The sequence below is a fragment of the Emys orbicularis genome, chromosome 4, assembly GCF_028017835.1.
Source record: "Emys orbicularis isolate rEmyOrb1 chromosome 4, rEmyOrb1.hap1, whole genome shotgun sequence".
NCBI classification, from domain to species: Eukaryota; Metazoa; Chordata; order Testudines; family Emydidae; genus Emys; species Emys orbicularis.
Genome location: NC_088686.1, coordinates 134418624 through 134435477, shown reverse-complemented (window position 1 = coordinate 134435477; position 16854 = coordinate 134418624). Strand labels below are relative to the sequence as shown.

The following is a 16854-nucleotide window of genomic DNA, read 5'->3' as shown; positions in this document are numbered from 1 at the left end:
GCCGCTGCGTAACCTGCGTGAAGAATCGGCCCCCTTCTGTACGCAGCACGAGCTCTACTATAAGCACGCGGGGTAGACCAAGGCCAGGAATAGGGACGGCCTTACGCAGTTTGCGGCCGCGGTGGGGGGCGGAAGCTGACACTTACGCAAGTTGTGCAGGTAGGAAGGGCAGACAAACGCTAGCTGCTTGGCGTAACTTTTTGCCCATGGCTGTCGGCTTGACGCAAAACACCTGGCTTACCCAGAAAGAATACCTGTCTGGTAGAGATAGCGCTACGCTAGTAGCGTAGCAGTGGAGCGCTGCGATAGTTCCATTGTAGCAGCCCTGAGCACTTGGGGTGGTAGGGACAAAGGTGGCTTCAGCCAGCTGGGCTGGGGGAGGGGAAAAGGACCTGGGGGTGACTCCTCCGAGGGGAGGGGAGGGGGAGAAAAATTCCTCCTGCCGTGCTAGTCCACCGGGGGCCTTAACCAGAAATATTTTGCCCCCTTAAAAAAGCAAATAGGGGACACCCCCCCTTGAGCTATTCAGGACCCCCTGCCCACTTGCTTAGTCTGCTTATGCCAAGCACTGGCTCTGCTACTCAATATCTCCTGTTTGCCTGGGAAATTAGAGGAGGGAGTCAGCTGCTAGCCAGCCCCCTGTGCCTCGTTTGGGTGGGTGTAGGAATAAGAGGGGGAAACAACCTGCTTTCAAGGGGAGAGGAAGAACAACTGGCCTGGGGTTGTATGCAAAGAAAGGTGCCCAAAGCCAGTAACTCAAGAGCCAGCTGAATTCCTGGCCCGTACATTGTTGCTTTCCACCCTAGGAGCTCAAAGTACTACACCCAGACCTTAATGAATTACACGTGGAGCAGAAGGCAAGCCACCATACAATGGGGCTGATTGCATATGTAGTTAGATATTTATAGCACACCAATCACCACTGGAACACGTGCCTCCTACCTGCAGCTCCCACAGAGGCTGCCCTGGCAACATCGGCATTAGGTGCCCTGTGCAACTGCAACTTAAAGGGGGTGGTTTTGACCTATTACAGGTTAAGTCCTAGGTACTAGGCCTAATTTATGGTAGAAAAATGCCCACGCCCCCCCAGACCAAATTCCAATTTTGGAACTACCACCCCAGCTGCTGCCCTTCTCTAGGACAAAAGAGACCACAAAGCCCAGCATGAAGCACATGACAGCTGGGCGGGGGCAAAGTATTCTTAATGAAAGGGATCCAGCAACACAACAAACTTCCTGATCTTAAGGAGAATCCAGAGTCCAACCACTTTGGAAAGCTGAAAAACTTCCCTCTGGAGAAAGCCTTTCCAGCATGAGAATGACAGAAGACTAGGTGGGTGAGATAATATCTTCGGACCCACAGCCTACAGCTACACTGCATAACTCAGAGCACTGACACACCCATCTAGCAAATAAACCCCCTATTTACAAAACAAATATGGGAGGGGCAGAGAAAAGAAGGAATTAAAGAAATCTGAAAAGTTCCCAAGACTCCACAAAGTCCACTAAGGATTTTGATATTGATTTTACATGAAAAACAGCTACCTAGTGTGGGGATGGGTGGCAACATAAATCCCTAAAATAGATCATGGACAGTAGGTGCAGCTAAATGTTTGCTGAACATGGTTTGAGTACAAGGACAAAACATTTCAGTAACATTGGTTAAAACTCCATCAAGGCAATTTTCCTTCTGTAGAGAGCATTTCTCTCACTGCTTCAGTAATAATCGAACTACACTTAACTGGAAGTAAAGGGGCTTAAGCTAGCAGGGCCCCTGCTTTAAACAAGTGGGTCCTGCTAGCAAGACACTTTCAGCAAAAAGTCCTTCTCTCTGGTCTGGCTGATGCTTTTGCTCAACTCCCATAGCAGAGCAGGAGTTTGACCACTTTCAGAGCAGACTACAAGGCTCATCTGTTTATGGAAAGTGCTGGAGGAGGGGTGGGGAAAAAAGCTAGTTATACTATTGCTGTTTAAAGAATTATTAGTGTTACTAAAATATTTTGGAATGTATTTTTGTAAATGATTGTCCATGGGCAAAAAGCACAGGCTAGGTTTAACACAAGAGTGCTTTATTTTTGAATAGTTTGTGGTCTATCGTCTAATTCATTTGTATGTCCTTTGACAATAAAGCTAAATTGGTGCAGTTCACTGTTTGCATGGTGTTCTGTTTCTCACAATTCTGTAAATTGTTTTACAAACAAAACACTCAGTGAAAGGTACAACGGTGTTAATTTTCATGACAAGTTAACACACCTTATTGTATTTTTACTGGAATAGGGCCTAGGGCTGCTACAACAGTTCTTAAAGATTTATATAAATCAGGACCCCATAGTACCTACCACAAACTATAAAGACAGTTTTTGTCTCACACTATTTACAAGCTTAGAAAAAGAAGAAACATTTACACTTTTCTGAGGGTGGGATCCCCTCATTTGAAAGCTTCCCTGGCTAATTTTATCAGCGTGACTTGATAGTGTATAGGAAGCTAGCACAGACAGCAGAAGTCAGGGTTGATGTGTTCTCATGAGCTGTTTTACTGAGAACAGAATGCTGGAGCACAAGTTAGAATTTCCTATTGTCTACATCCTCGTGTATTGCATTTCTGTAGTCTAGACAGAAAGTGACAAAGGTGTGTATGAGTGGGGGCAGGTCATGGTCTGCTAGGATAGGATGGAGTCTCCCAGCCAACTGGAGATGATAGAAAGTGTTACTTGTGCCACTTGAGTTTGGGGTCCCTGAGAAATCTAGAAGCCTTCTTCTAACCTCCAATTGACCGACTGTAGGTATTTGCCTGTAACTGCAACAGCAGGTTTGTCATAGTACAGAAAGTAGATAATGTTTTCACCCCTCAGCAGTACAGGAAAGCTCCAGGTGGATTGGTGGCTCAGGGCAGAAGAAAGGTCCCCCAAGGATAGATTTGGATGGGGGGGGGGGGCAAGGGTTTGAACAAACCACCTGCACAGCAATAGCTCTTGTACCCCGACTCCCTCAAGTTTAACTATGCCCCTCCTCCATCATGACAACTTGTACTAAGTTTTGTGACAGCGCTGTGAGTTGTTTTAAAATGTCATGACAAATCAATGCCCCCACTAGAGCCGAAGGAGGCTGAAGTATTACAGCCCCCTTGCAAAGAGCTTTCCTATGTCCACCCCACCCTACCCTTACTCAGATGTAGCTCTCCAATAAACCTCTCTCATCCGAACACTAGATGGAAATCTCAATTACAAGTCTGCTGAGCCCCTCCAATGTCCCAAGGTGGACTTTTTAAGACTATCACTATCAGGAGGAAGACTGATAGGAAGGTTCTTGGCTAGAAGAGGTGACAGCACAGCACCAGGAAGTTCATTTTTAATTGTCAGAATGTTGAATCACTTCTTTCTAGTACCGTACTTCAAGGTCAGCCATCACTAGTGCATTCTGCTTTTTAATCAGTATTGGTTTCGTATTGAGACATTCACAAGCATTGGGATTTTGAAGTGACACTGCTGAGGGTTTAGATTTGAACAGTGGTTCTCAAACCATGGGTCACAACCCTGTTATAACAAGGTTGCCAGGACCGGTGTTAGACTTGCTGGGAGTCTGGGGCTGAAGCCCTCAGGCTAGGGCTTCAACTTTACTTAAGGTCATGTAGCAATTTTTGTTGTCAGCAGGGGGTCCCGGTGCAATGAAGTTTGAGAACCACTGGATTAGGAGAATCCCTTGAAATGGATTCAAGTGCAATTAAGTCTGTCGCGTGCAGCTAATGAAACAAGACCAAAGCTAGCTCTGGAAAAGACAAAAGGTGCATTTCTGATTAAGTGCAGCCCAGACTAATGCTCAAGTTACCATTTGTGAAGTTACATTCCAGACATCAGCATCTCACAAGTTAGTGGCACGTTTAGATGAAGCAGAGAACACATGATGTGAACAGGCAAAAAAAAAAAAGCGTCAGTTAAATAAGCATATGCATCTATCTAGTCAGTCTGCAATTACAGAGAATGAGGTATCACAAACTAAGATGGGCATAGCTTAGAGAGTTGATAAGATTTTACATCTGTTGCCATGTACCACCCAGAGGGCTAAAGTGTGGCACGATTTTAATATACACTAAAAAAAGGCAGACAATAACTATGCCCGTTACTGACTCAGAAGAGAAAACAAGCAGGACAATCATGTTAAACTACAGTAGTTACATAGCATCAGTAATCAATCCAGAAATATTAACCCACACAGTTATTCATTATGCAACACCACGACTGGCTAAAAACAAAGAAAGATCAAATGCAACTATAATGACTGGAAATGTTTGTTTGCTAGGCAGGTATCTAGGCTATAAAGTGTATCATTAGACCCAGGGGTTAGGGAATCCATATTTTAGCTGTAATTTAGTAGCTGTAACTTGGCTACATTGTGATCTACAGACTTCAGTTAATGCAGCTGGAACTCTTGATTTAAAAAAAGATCGATGAAAATTAGAGATGGCTGCATTTGAATTAACCTTTCACAAGTGAAAATGACCACCTGCTATGACACCAATATACTCTAGTTTTAGAAAACACACACTGCTCCATCTCATTTCACCCCCATCTCTAAAAATACCTTCTTCACTGGGGTGTTTGTGGGATTAATTTCTTAGTGTCTAACTTTTGCAGTGTTAAGACCACTTTATAATACACACACACTATCAAAAGCCATTCAGGTAAGCATTCTATTACAGTATGTGACTATCATATAAATTTGCATTATGACGACATCTACTGGTGTGACGGTGTATTGCATACAGGCCTATTTCCAACTATCAATTGATCCAAACCATCAGAATCAATCTAGAAAGTAATAGATGCAAGTCTTTCAAGGAAACTCTTGAAGTGTTCTTGGGCTAAAACAGGTAAACTCTGATAAAATACAGGAACTTGGGTTTCCTCCCCACTCCCCACTGTTCAACTGTGTATGTGCATAACATAGCTACACTTCTTTACAATTGTTTGATTTACCTGGAAGTAGCAGCTCATGAATTTGTTGATGGCTCCAGTCGGTTAATCAGGCCCTCGATTTGCTCAGCACCTGAAAAACTTGTCCTTCATAACTGTGGTGTTTGCAACACAAAATTATGCAGCACATTAGAATATTGGGGAAGTAAATTAACTTCCAAACACAAGAAATACCATAGAGATTGTGGGGACATTCCTATCTGTTTTAATAAAAGCCTCTACCTGAGAAAGATTTTTCAGTTTGCAGCACAAGACTGTCACAGAATCCAGGCCTCTTGCTACAGAATCTAGTTTATACTTGCCAGAGTAGACATCTATAGCCAGGCAGCCAATTCAGATCACAAACTAAAAACAGACATGAAATAATTAAGGGAACAGATCCTGGGTGCATAAGCAAAATTGCCTTGGAGAAATGGCTGCTTGTCCCCTATATCTGGCACAAAACTAGGACAACTCAATTTTTCTATTTTTTGCTAAGCAACATCAGAGGCCAGAGACCATCCTGTTTTACTGTAAATGATTACCTACACACTAGGATCTGAAACAGTAAAGAGTACATTGACCTTATGAGAACTTTGTACTTTAGGGAGCAGCTATGGATATCCCATATTTTATTGTTCTGTTGGAGAATTCCCCGCGAGTATTGCAAACCGTGCCAAGCTGGTGCAGAGTGCTTGCCACTGGGGCAAAAAAAGAGCATCAATCATGAAGGGCTGGGTCCTCCAACCTTTTTAATGTAGTTACTTCAATCTCACACCACATGAATCTTCCTAGACTCTGTGCATTTTAGCTGCTTCAACTTCACATTACCCATAATGCAAGATCAAGTTCTATAGGTGAGTCAAACCAAGTTGCCTTATTAAAAGGGAGGCCCCATATTACCAGAAACCTACTATGGGTGCTCCCTTACTGAAAGCATAAAAGGGTACCAGTGGTACTTCCAAGCTGCCATGGAACCCAAAAGGCCATGTTCTCCTCTGGAAAGAACCATCAATCTCACTACCAAATCCTGCAGCAGCAATCACCTCTCCCATCACTGCTGCAAAGTCAGACTGATTTCCTAGGACCTAGTCTACTCCCCATAACCCACTTTCTAATCAGGATTATCTTCAACTCTGTCGTAGCAGGAGCCAGAAGGCTTAGTGGTATAAGTTGTTGCTTTGCTTTTCTCTGATATTCGCTTCCACACATTCAAATGATACAAGGAAGCAAACAGTGAGATTTTCACCTATTTTATTATACACAAAAACATGACCAGAGAATTCTACTGAGGAGGCTGACCACGTCCACGACCGAATCCACCTCTCTGCAAAAACAAAAACAAAAAACCAAACACACAGCATTAGAAGTTTGGCCACATCAGCAATTGAAAGTAGCACATAGCTACCAAACCAAATATTAAGTACATTCCAAGTGCACTGAATCATTGTTTCCCCTGATGTGGAATTCTGTACTTGAATCATAAGGAGAACCATTCATTTTGTCTGCCTTACCTATCAAGTTCAGCGAATGAAGACTTAAGGACTTGTTTTTGAAGTTCGTTACCATGTGTACTGAGAGCAAGGTGGAACTCTTGCTTGTCAAAACACAGCTCCTGGCTTTATAATCTATGGTGTGGCCCAAGCCCTGCTGACCCAACGTTTGACAGACTAGGAATTCAACCCACCTCTCTATTGAGAGTTTAGTGCAGTGGTTCTTAACCTGCGGCCCATCTAATACCCTCAGGGCCGTACAGCTAGTCTATATATTGTGTGGATGTGGCCCACAACATAGAGAACTGTGCATGCAGCCCACCATGGTAAATAGGTTGAGAAACACTGATGTATTACCTCCAAGCTAGTCTGCTCAAACTAATGCTCTATCAAAGTGTGAAGCAACCCCTTTCATCAGGAGCTCTCACAGTGCTTCACAAATATTAAGCCTCCATCTCACTTCTGAGATGAGGTAAGGGATATAGAGGTTGACGTGCTAATAAAATGTAGCAGCACCTCAAATGAGAGGCATTAAGTGTATTACCGTACACCTTCAAATTTAAGATACATGGGGGGGATAACACATTGAGTTGAAAACCGAAGGAAAATTTAGCATGACAAATTCCAATTGCAACTTGAGTATTGTGGCCAGATCGACAAAGCTACCACTTTCCCAAAAAGAAGAATCAATCAATCACAGATGATCATGGCCTCTGTAGTTTTCTTTCACCTGAAAAATTAGACAGATACACTGGGGGCTCTCTACCCAGTACTGATCAAATGATCAGTATCACCTCAGAAGACCTTAAAGGAATGCTCATGTGCTGCCTAGCCAAGTAATTATCTCAACCAATGCTGTTTAGCATGTGAAGTCTGATATGATAGTTGTCTAAGTGGTGTAACTGCAGGCTCAAAAGGAGCTCCATCTATAGGTAGTGCCGTATACCGTTCCAACGGCAACTGCCAGCTGTTTAAGGTGGTGAATAAATGATGGTATATTTTCACAATGCATTCATCTCTTCCAGGGATAGCTTTAGTTAAAGCATTTCTAAAGCATTAACATAGGGGAAAGGAAAAAAAAACAAAACACCTCTCTCTCAAATGCAGATACTTACAAATTGGAATTCAGTAGCTGCTCCTGCACCAGCCTCAGCCTTTTTGTCAGCACCAACTGGGAAGAGAGAAAGAGCTATTCTAGAAAACTACAAAACAGAGAGAATCTACTGCCTGGGCTTTGACGACAAACTCTTATTTAGGATATACTGTCTTTAGCACTATCAAATGTTTAAAACCTTGGGACGTACACACCATAGGCTACAGATAATTTCCACAATGCCATTTTTTTTCACTGCAATTGCAAGTTATGGCAATAGGAAACATTATGCCACATGGAAAAAAAAAAATCCACCAACCCAGCTTGCCATGTAAGCATAACTGCAGTGCAGTGGGAGCATATTGATAAACAGACCCTAGAATCACCAGGGAAATGGAGGCTTGAGACCTCCGACATTCACCACAGAAATTAGCATGTTGTACATCTAAACACTGAAGACATTTCTATAGAAGAAATGTAAACTGCACAAATGACAAGCTCGGTCTGATTAACTCATACTTGCGCTAGATCGGATACTTACGTGGAGCAGTACTGCGTCTGTACGTATCTCTGTCAGCCTCTCCCCGAGTAAGACGAGCAGGGCGTTCACCTTCCAGACCTGCGAGTCACAACAGCATTGTCAATCCAAGGAATCCAATCTAAAGAGGCCTCTATTATGCTACAAGTGTGATGTTGTGGGGAGGCTTTGATACAGGATCAAAGGGACATATTATATGCTCAGGCCTTATCAGGCCACAAATGCAGGCAACTAAATTTTAAATGCAGTTCTCTATCATGGCCACACTACTAGACAGTCTTATAGATCAGTGTCTCTCAACCTTTCTAGACTACTGTACTCCTTTCAGGAGTCTGATTTGTCATGCATCACCTACCTTAAAAATGACTTGCTTACAAAAAAAAAAAAATTCTAATTTTTACCATATAATTATAAAATAAAACAACTGAAATATAAATATTGTACTTACATTTCAGTGTATAGTATATAGAGCAGTATAAACAAGTCATTGTATGAAATTTTAGTTTATACTGACTTCGCTAGTGCTTTTTATGTAGCCTGTTGTAAAACTAGGCAAATATCTAAATGAGCTGATGTAACCCCTGGAAGACCTTTACGTACCCCTAGGGGTATGCATACTTCTGGTTGAGAACCACTGTTAAAAACACATCAACAGTGTTTGAACAATACAAATCTAAACATGTCGCCGCTTGCGGGGAGCCACCCAAGGTGAGCCCTGCCCAGATCCAGCATCCCCCCCACACCCCAATCCCTCCCACACCCCAACTCCCTCCCAGAGCCCATGCCCTGCTTTCCAAACCCCTAGTGGCTGTTCCTCCGCCTAAGAGCGGCAGGGGGATGTTGCCACTTCCAGGGAGTCACTCGGAGCCAGGTAGGGAGCCTGCCGGACCCACGCCAACCGGACTATAGACCGGACTTTCAATGAAGATCAGAAATGCTGGTTTATAGAGCTTTCCAACTGGTAAAGTGCCAGATAACACAGCTTTTACTGTATTTGCTTGCCAAGTTTCTGATCAATGCAAATACAACTAAGTTTTTACCAATCCTGAATTTACAACACACTTTCAACTACATTGTGCTTCTAGCCAGGCCAAATGCAAAACTAGCTTCAAATAAGGGCTATAATTGAAGGTTATAATATAAAGAACACATCATGGTTGTGTTTATTACGCCTGACAAACGCACACTTTTACCCCAAATCCCAACTGTACAGAATTCTCTCTCCAGCCCCAAATATTTGATTAAGCGTGGGCAACAAAAGTATCTTCGGTCTTAAAAATGGGATAAATTAGTAAGCCTAAGAAAAGGTGATCTAAAGTAACAAAAATAAACTAAAAAGATGGGCAGATGCTTCCAGGGAAGGAAGCAAGAGGCAGAGCTCAAATAGAAGCCTGGTGGACTTACCAGCCTTTGAAACTTTGGGTGAACCCTACTGTAAGTCCTTAAAGATGAAGGTCTCCTACACCAGTGGCTCTCAACCTTTCCAGGTTACTGTACCCCTTTCAGGAGTCTGATTTGTCTTGCATACACCCATGTTTCACCTCACTTAAAAACTACTTGCTTACAAAATCAGACATAAAAATACAAAAGTGCCACAGCACACTATCACTGAAAAATTGCTTACTTGCTCATTTTTAACCATATAATTATAAAATAAGTCAACTGGGATATAAATATTGTACTTACATTTCAGTGTATGGTATATAGAACAGTATAAACAAATCATTGTCTGTATGAAATTTGAGTTTGTACTGACTTCACTAGTGCTTTTTATGTAGCCTGTTGTAAAACTAGGCAAATATCTAGAGGAGTTAATTAATGTACCTCCTAGAAGACCCCGGGGGGTATGTGTACCCCTGGTTGAGAACTACTGCCCTACACCATCAGGCACCAATGCTTTACTGTTCTGCCAGTAAAACCCTGAGTAAAGGCTGGTGGGTGGATGGCTCACCACAAACTGACATGCAGTTTCAATCATATTGAGAAATGCACAGCTCCCTTATTGCTCCTTTCTAGAGGAAGAAAATTGCCAGCCTATTAGAATTCATGAAAAACTAATTCTCATGTTTAGGTGAAGGGAAAACAAAATGCTTCTACCATAGAGAGGTATCCTAGTGATACATCTACAGGGCACAACCTCTGAACCAGCCTTCTGCTACATCCACTTCTTCTTACTCCTCTGAGCAAAGAGGGCTACACTTTGGGTAGTTATGTTCTCTAGGAAGCCATGTGCACTATGGCACTGAATCCTGGCCTCTCTCTACCCTGAAACTTGCAAACAAACACTATTACACACATAACATGGTTACAAACACTTAAGAGACTGTGGTATCAAATACACAACAGTACTCTAGAGCACAATTAGCACACTTTAAAATACCATTTGCCTTGAACAGAGAAAGCATGTTATAACCACACTAGCTATTACACCTGGACAATGGGTATAGCTCTATCAGTGTTGCAGTTAACACCATTTAAGTTGTAGAGTGTATAGGGATTAAGACTTCTGCACTATACACACTGAGGTAAATAGGGCAATAGCCAATTTACCTTCACTAGAGGAACTCAAAAGCAAATTTTAACCTGCAAGTTTCACATACACTTCTGTAAATCACAGCATCTCACAGGAAGGACGAAAGACAAACTTGGGATCTTAGTCTATGCCTACACTACACAGCTTTTAATGCCATAGCCATGCCGCTAAAAGTCACACAGTGTAGCTGCTGGTTGTCAGCTCTCCTGCCAACAATGCGCTGTTCACACTGGCACTCGTCGCGGCAAAACTTGTGTCTTTCAGGGGGGCAGGGGGAAGATGGTGTTAAACACCTCTGAAAGACAAATGTTTTGTTGTTCAATTGCGAGTGTAGACATAGCCTTAGAGACCCAGCAACAAGTGGGTCTCATTTAAACCCTGTCAACATTAGTCAAGGCATCTTCCTAGGAAGAATTTACACTGTTTGCTCAAAAGGCACTACAGTTTCTCTGGCTAACATAGAAAGGTCTTAAAGAGTTACATAGCTCAGCAGTTTGAGCATTGGCCTGCTAAACCCAGGGTTGTGAGTTCAATCCTTGAGGGGGCCACTTAGGGATCTGGGGCAAAATCAGTACTTGGTCCTGCTAGTGAAGGCAGGGGGCTGGACTCAATGACCTTTTGGGGTCCCTTCCAGTTCTATGAGATAGGTATACCTCACACACATTTTGGGCTGAGCATGTGACTCAACAGTAGTTAAATGAGCTACAATGCAACTTAAAATCAGCGAGGCACTTCCCAGCTGAAGAATAAAACTGTAGTGCAGGCACCTCTAAGTGGTAGGGACGAGGGTATTCCTGCTTGAGGGCAGATTATTCTTACTGTGCACAAGTGGCAGCCCCCCCCACGCAAAAGTCCCACTTTCTCCCACCTCAAGGGAGAGCCAAAATTGAGAGTCACTGCAGGCCTTGCCATATCAATTTTTGCAGTAGTTTCTCTCCTCCATCCAGGAGCTATTCTCAAGTTTATGGCCACACCCAGATACCAAGTTGGGCCTTCAGAAGTTCAGCTGAGTTTGCAGCAACAAGTCAAGGTACATCAAACTGAAATATAGTCAACTTAAAATAAAAAGGTATTTCAGGAAATACACCTGCCCCCTGTTCCCTGGGTAACTTGTGATTGTAAAAGCACATTTTTCTATATTTTAATGTTTCTTCCCCTGTTGCTGTGTTACATAAACAAACAGGGGAAACTGACTAGACAGAGAAAATAGCAAGGAAGTCAGAGTGCTTCCAAATGCACAAAGCAAACAAGTCAAAGGCCTGGTCTGCACTGGGGGAGGATGGGAGGGGGGGAGAGAATGGGAAGAGGAGGGAAAATCGACCTAAGGGTAGGTCTACACTTACTTCCTGGTCCGGCCGTAAGCAATCGATCTTCTGGGATCGATTTATCGCGTCTTGTCTAGACGCGATAAATCGATCCTGGAAGTGCTCGCCATCGACGCTGGTACTCCAGCTCGGCGAGAGGAGTACACGGAGTCGATGGGGGAGCCTGCCTGCCGCGTCTGGACCCGCGGTAAGTTCGAACTAAGGTACTTCGAATTCAGCTACGTTAATAACGTAGCTGAATTTGCGTACCTTAGTTCGAAGTGGGGGGTTAGTGTGGACCAGGCCTAAGATACGCAACTTCAGCTACGAGAATAGCGTAGCTGAAGTCGACGTATCTTACTTCGACTTACCTCGCGTCCTCACAGCGCGGGGTCGATTGCCGCGGCTCCCCCGTCAACTTTGCTTCTGCCTCTCGCCGAGCTGGAGTTCAGTAGTCGACGGGAGAGCGACCGGGGATCGATTTATCGTGTCTACACTACACATGATAAATCGATCCCCGATAGATAGAGCGCTACCCGCCGGATCGGCGGGTAGCGTAGACGTACCCAAAGATAGATAATTGTTCACTTTCAGTTTTTGTAATCTTCAGTGTTAAATACCTAAAGCATATTCAGCAGTATAAACCGAGGGGGGTGTCAGAGTTTAAGGCCAGTAAAGGCTACTAGATCATCCAGTCAAACCTCCTGTTGATGGCCTGTGATATACACTACCCAGCACCCACAAACTAACCCAACAACCAAAATCAGACTCAAGTGTCCTTTAATCTTGTGCACAGTTGCAGAAAAAAGAGTGGCGGTGATGTGTGTGGTTTGGTCATAGCTGTCTAAGACTAACTTATGCTTTATCTTTACTATAGCACCTTTTCACCAGAGAGAATCCCAAAAAGTTTTGTAAGCCATTCATACAGCTCCAATGAAACACTGCTACCTAAGGTGGTGAAGTGGCAGGCGACCAGCTAGTGTGCAGCACATTGCATAACAGGGGTGAAATTTTAATCAACCCCAATTTTGTTCGGTGTGTGTTATATTAGCCATCCTAAAATAAGCCTCTTGGAAGTACATGAATTGACTAGATTTCAGGGGTCTGTAGGAACCATTAATATATTTTGTATTTATGTACTGCCTTTGAAAATACACATTTACTCTATACACATTGATTGCTCCTGTCTATCTGAAATATCCATTTTGCAAGTTTATCCCTAGCTAAAAGTATCCTTCTAGATTCGAAAAAAGAACCAAAATGGTTTGCAATGAATTAATAGACAAGGCCAGAAGGGACTTTGGTGATCATCTAGTCTAACTTTCTATGTAACACAGGCCACAAGACTTCCTTGAGTTAACTCCTGGTTGAATTACAGCATTCCCCCCCCCCCGATTTAAAAGTTACTACTGATGGAGAATCCACCACAACTCTTGGTAAGTTGTTCGAATGTAAGTTACTCTCACTGTTAAAAAGTTGCAACTTACTTTAGTATGACTTAGTCTAGTTTCAACTTCCAACCATTGGATCTTGTTTCACCTTAAGGCATGTTTTCTAATCTTTTTCATCATTCTTCTGGCTCCTCTCTGAACCCTCTCAAAACTTCCTTTTTGATCTGTGGACACCAGAACTGGACACAATATCAAGTACCAGTCACAACAGTATCAAACACAGAGGTAATAGAACCGCCCTACTCGATATTTTCCTTTATATAGCCAAAGATCGCATTTGCCCTTTTGGCCACTGCACGGTACTGGGAGCTCACATTCAGCTGATTATCCACTATGCCCATACAGTCCAGCAACCTCAACTTTAATTTACACCATTCTTCTCCCCTGCCCTGTATCACCCATCCAAGAATCCCATGGTAGCTGCTGCTATTAACTAGTGCTTACCTTTGGGCCGCGGTCTGCCAGTCTCAGGGCGGCTACGGCGCAGGGTGGCAGGCACAATTTCAGGGGGAAGATGAAGATAATCACGCAAATACTGGATACCCTCATTGGTCAGATACCAGTAAAAGTGCCTCCAAGCAAACTGCTCCTTCACGTAGCCACGTGATTTCAGTGACTAAGGAGAGAAATTCTGGTTAACCTTTTTGCAGTTGCAGGTGGATTATTACATGAGCATTTGATTGTGACCACCTAACATCTTTAAATACTACCAGCCAGACGACTGCAGTAGTTTATTGGGGGTGGGTGGAGAACAGACAACTAGACATTCAATAGCTCAGAAATACATGTGAATGCACAGAAAGACGCAGTATCTTCAACATATTAACTATTTACATTCCATGAGACTAATAATTCAAGGGTCATTATGCAAACCTGAACTAAAAATGATGCTAAAATCATAGGTTCAGAGAGAGGATTATGAATCTTATGCTACACAATACAAAAGCTTTCTACGCAGTTTGTGTATGATTGATGAAGTTAGTATGAAAAAACTAGTAATCTGGAAAAAAGGCAAATTCCATTGGCGCTTCTGTTTCTCTCTCTCTTTAAACAAAATTAAGTAATGTCAGGATTACTCAGGTGGTGCTCAATGCACCAGCTTCATGAGGTCCCAAAACATAAATTAAAGTTGTTTTTACAGCCCAGTGCAGACCCATAAATTAATTCTTCATACCTGCATGGCTTTCATGACATGGAGGTTGGGCACATTCTTGTCTGCCAGCTCTGGGTGTTTAGGCATGTGAACATCTTTCTTGGCCACCATCACTCCCTCCTTAAAGAGGAGTTCGTAGATGGCAATCCGGTTCTTCTTGGGCATCAACATCTGGACAGAGAAATCAATAGTTAGTAGACTAGCAGTAATACATTAGTGTGTTGTTAGATCTAATAACTGGATTTGTGTTTTATTTTAAGCCATCTGATTCCATGCTGGACCTGCAGTAACTCACTGAACAAAACACCACCACCTTTAACCATGTTAGAAATTATGGGAATCCTTACTGCACCTTAACTGGCAAGATACATACAAGTTTGCTACAAGATCACATATTTCAGCTGCTCAGAAGCCCATATTATGATCGACAAGGAAGAGCAAGCAGAGTAAACTTTTTGATAACAGTTGTCTTTGTAGTGTAGATGGACCCTAAAACAGTATCTCTGCAAGTATGCATTTAGCTGTCTCCACAGACTATTTCTATTGCATTTAATTCAATTTTCCCAACAATAAAAGCTACAGACATTTCCTTCACACACTGAAGCCAGACAAGGGAAGCAGGGAGGAGAATAGTCTTTATTTTAATTCTGAACAGTAGCAATTTTGAACTGTGCTCTGCAACCATACTTGGGCAAACATCTGCTACAGTCCTTGTCAACTAGTGCAGAAGGCAACAGCAAGACCAAGAGACAGTAACACGTGTGGGGTGGAATTACTTTTAGTAATGTTTGTACAATATGCATCCTACATGTTGGACACCTAACAGAACTCCCAATTGCAATGCCTATAATTCACACTATCTAGTTATGTGGAATAACTTTCAAAGATTAGGAACCCCTTGATGCTTCACTTCCAAACTGATAGATGGGGGAAGAAAATCCAATAAAGTGTGTGTGTTATCAGGATAGCACCTAATATGTATTTTCCTATAGTAGTCCCACAGTTAAGGTGGCCCAGAAAACAGTAACTGCCCACAGTGATCAAAAAAACAAAAACCATTTTGGCTTGGGCTACTTCTTTCTGATTAAGATTTGCACAGCTACAAAACCAAAGCTTGTAAGTGTTAACTCTTTTTAGGATAGGAAGCACTCAACAGCAAAAATCATCATACATTCACAGAACATCTATGTAAAGAGGAAACAGGTCCCACACACATGGGGGCCATGAAGAACCCATCACTAAGCAGCAGGAAAATAGCTCTTCAGCACTTTGGTACAGAGCAGCGTGGTGGTGCTCAACCTGCTACCCAGTCTCAATCAAAGACTAGAGTCAAACTAGACCTTTCCATCCCCTCCCTGCAGTACAAAGAAAGCAGGACCTGCTTCCATACCAGCAGGATTAGAGGTGCCACCACTGCCTCAGTTTACAAGGGGGTAGAAAATGGAATTCGGATTTGCCACTTTAGCCCTTACTAACCCACCCCCCCAGTTTAGCCCTTACTAACCCACTCCATCCTCTCTGTCCCCCCAGCTGGGCCCTACCAAGGGCACAACATAACTTCTCCCACCCTCCCCAACAGCAGCCCAGGCCCTCCTTCCCCCCACCCATATACAATCAGCCTTCCAGGCCCCAATCTCCCCCCCAAGGCCCAACGTCCGACCCTAGGCCGCAAGCTCCCCCGACCAATTTGCGGCCTAGCTCCCCCCACCGCCCGGGGGCCCTCCCGGGAAATATCCCCATGGGCATGTGGCGCAGGATGCCCGCCCGCCGCCGAGAGCCAAGCCGGGGCCCCCGGCCGCAGGATGGCGGCGATATGAGGGAGATGAAGCGGCTGGAGCCCGGACTTACCGTGGCGGTAACAGTAAGCCCGAGAGCTGGAAAGGAAAGAGCATGCGCGGGGCGGCCTCTTCCGGCTTGCCACGAAGGACCCCACGCAGCTGCGGCACAAGCGACTAATCGAGTGCCGGAGGGAAATAGCGTTAGGACCCCTCTCCCCGAGCAAAGCACGTGGGTGACCGTGCAAGCGCCTGAGTGGAAATGCCACTTATGTACTTGTTGCCAGGTTTTGGGGGCGGGGGGGCGACAAGGGGTTTAAGTGGCTTTTGATGTTGGGTGCTTCACTTTTTTTAAATATACCTAGTTTAAGAGAACAGGGTCCTGATTTCCAGAGCTGCTGCTCCACTGAATTCAAGGAGAATTCAGCCCCTCTGACAGTCTAGCCAAGTCTGTACCTCACGCTGGGCACCCAAATCCAGAGACCCGTTAGACCATATTGAATTAATAACGACATTGGTCCCCCCAGCAAAATGACCTGCCCTGCTATTCTCGGATCCCATCCATG

At 43.7% G+C, this 16854-nt stretch overlaps 1 protein-coding gene across 1 annotated transcript; it reads right to left on the bottom strand.

The window, feature by feature from the left end:
• Window positions 1-6184: 6184 nt before the first annotated feature.
• Window positions 6185-16438, bottom strand: RPS10 (ribosomal protein S10). The gene is made up of 6 exons (XM_065404410.1): window positions 16362-16438; window positions 14535-14684; window positions 13805-13976; window positions 8076-8153; window positions 7557-7612; window positions 6185-6275 (listed from the first exon to the last, which is right to left on the bottom strand). Exons 2-6 carry the CDS (start codon window positions 14682-14684, stop codon window positions 6234-6236), a joined length of 498 nt encoding a protein of 165 aa, XP_065260482.1. The 5' UTR covers window positions 16362-16438; the 3' UTR covers window positions 6185-6233.
• Between the last annotated feature and the right edge of the window lie 416 nt (window positions 16439-16854).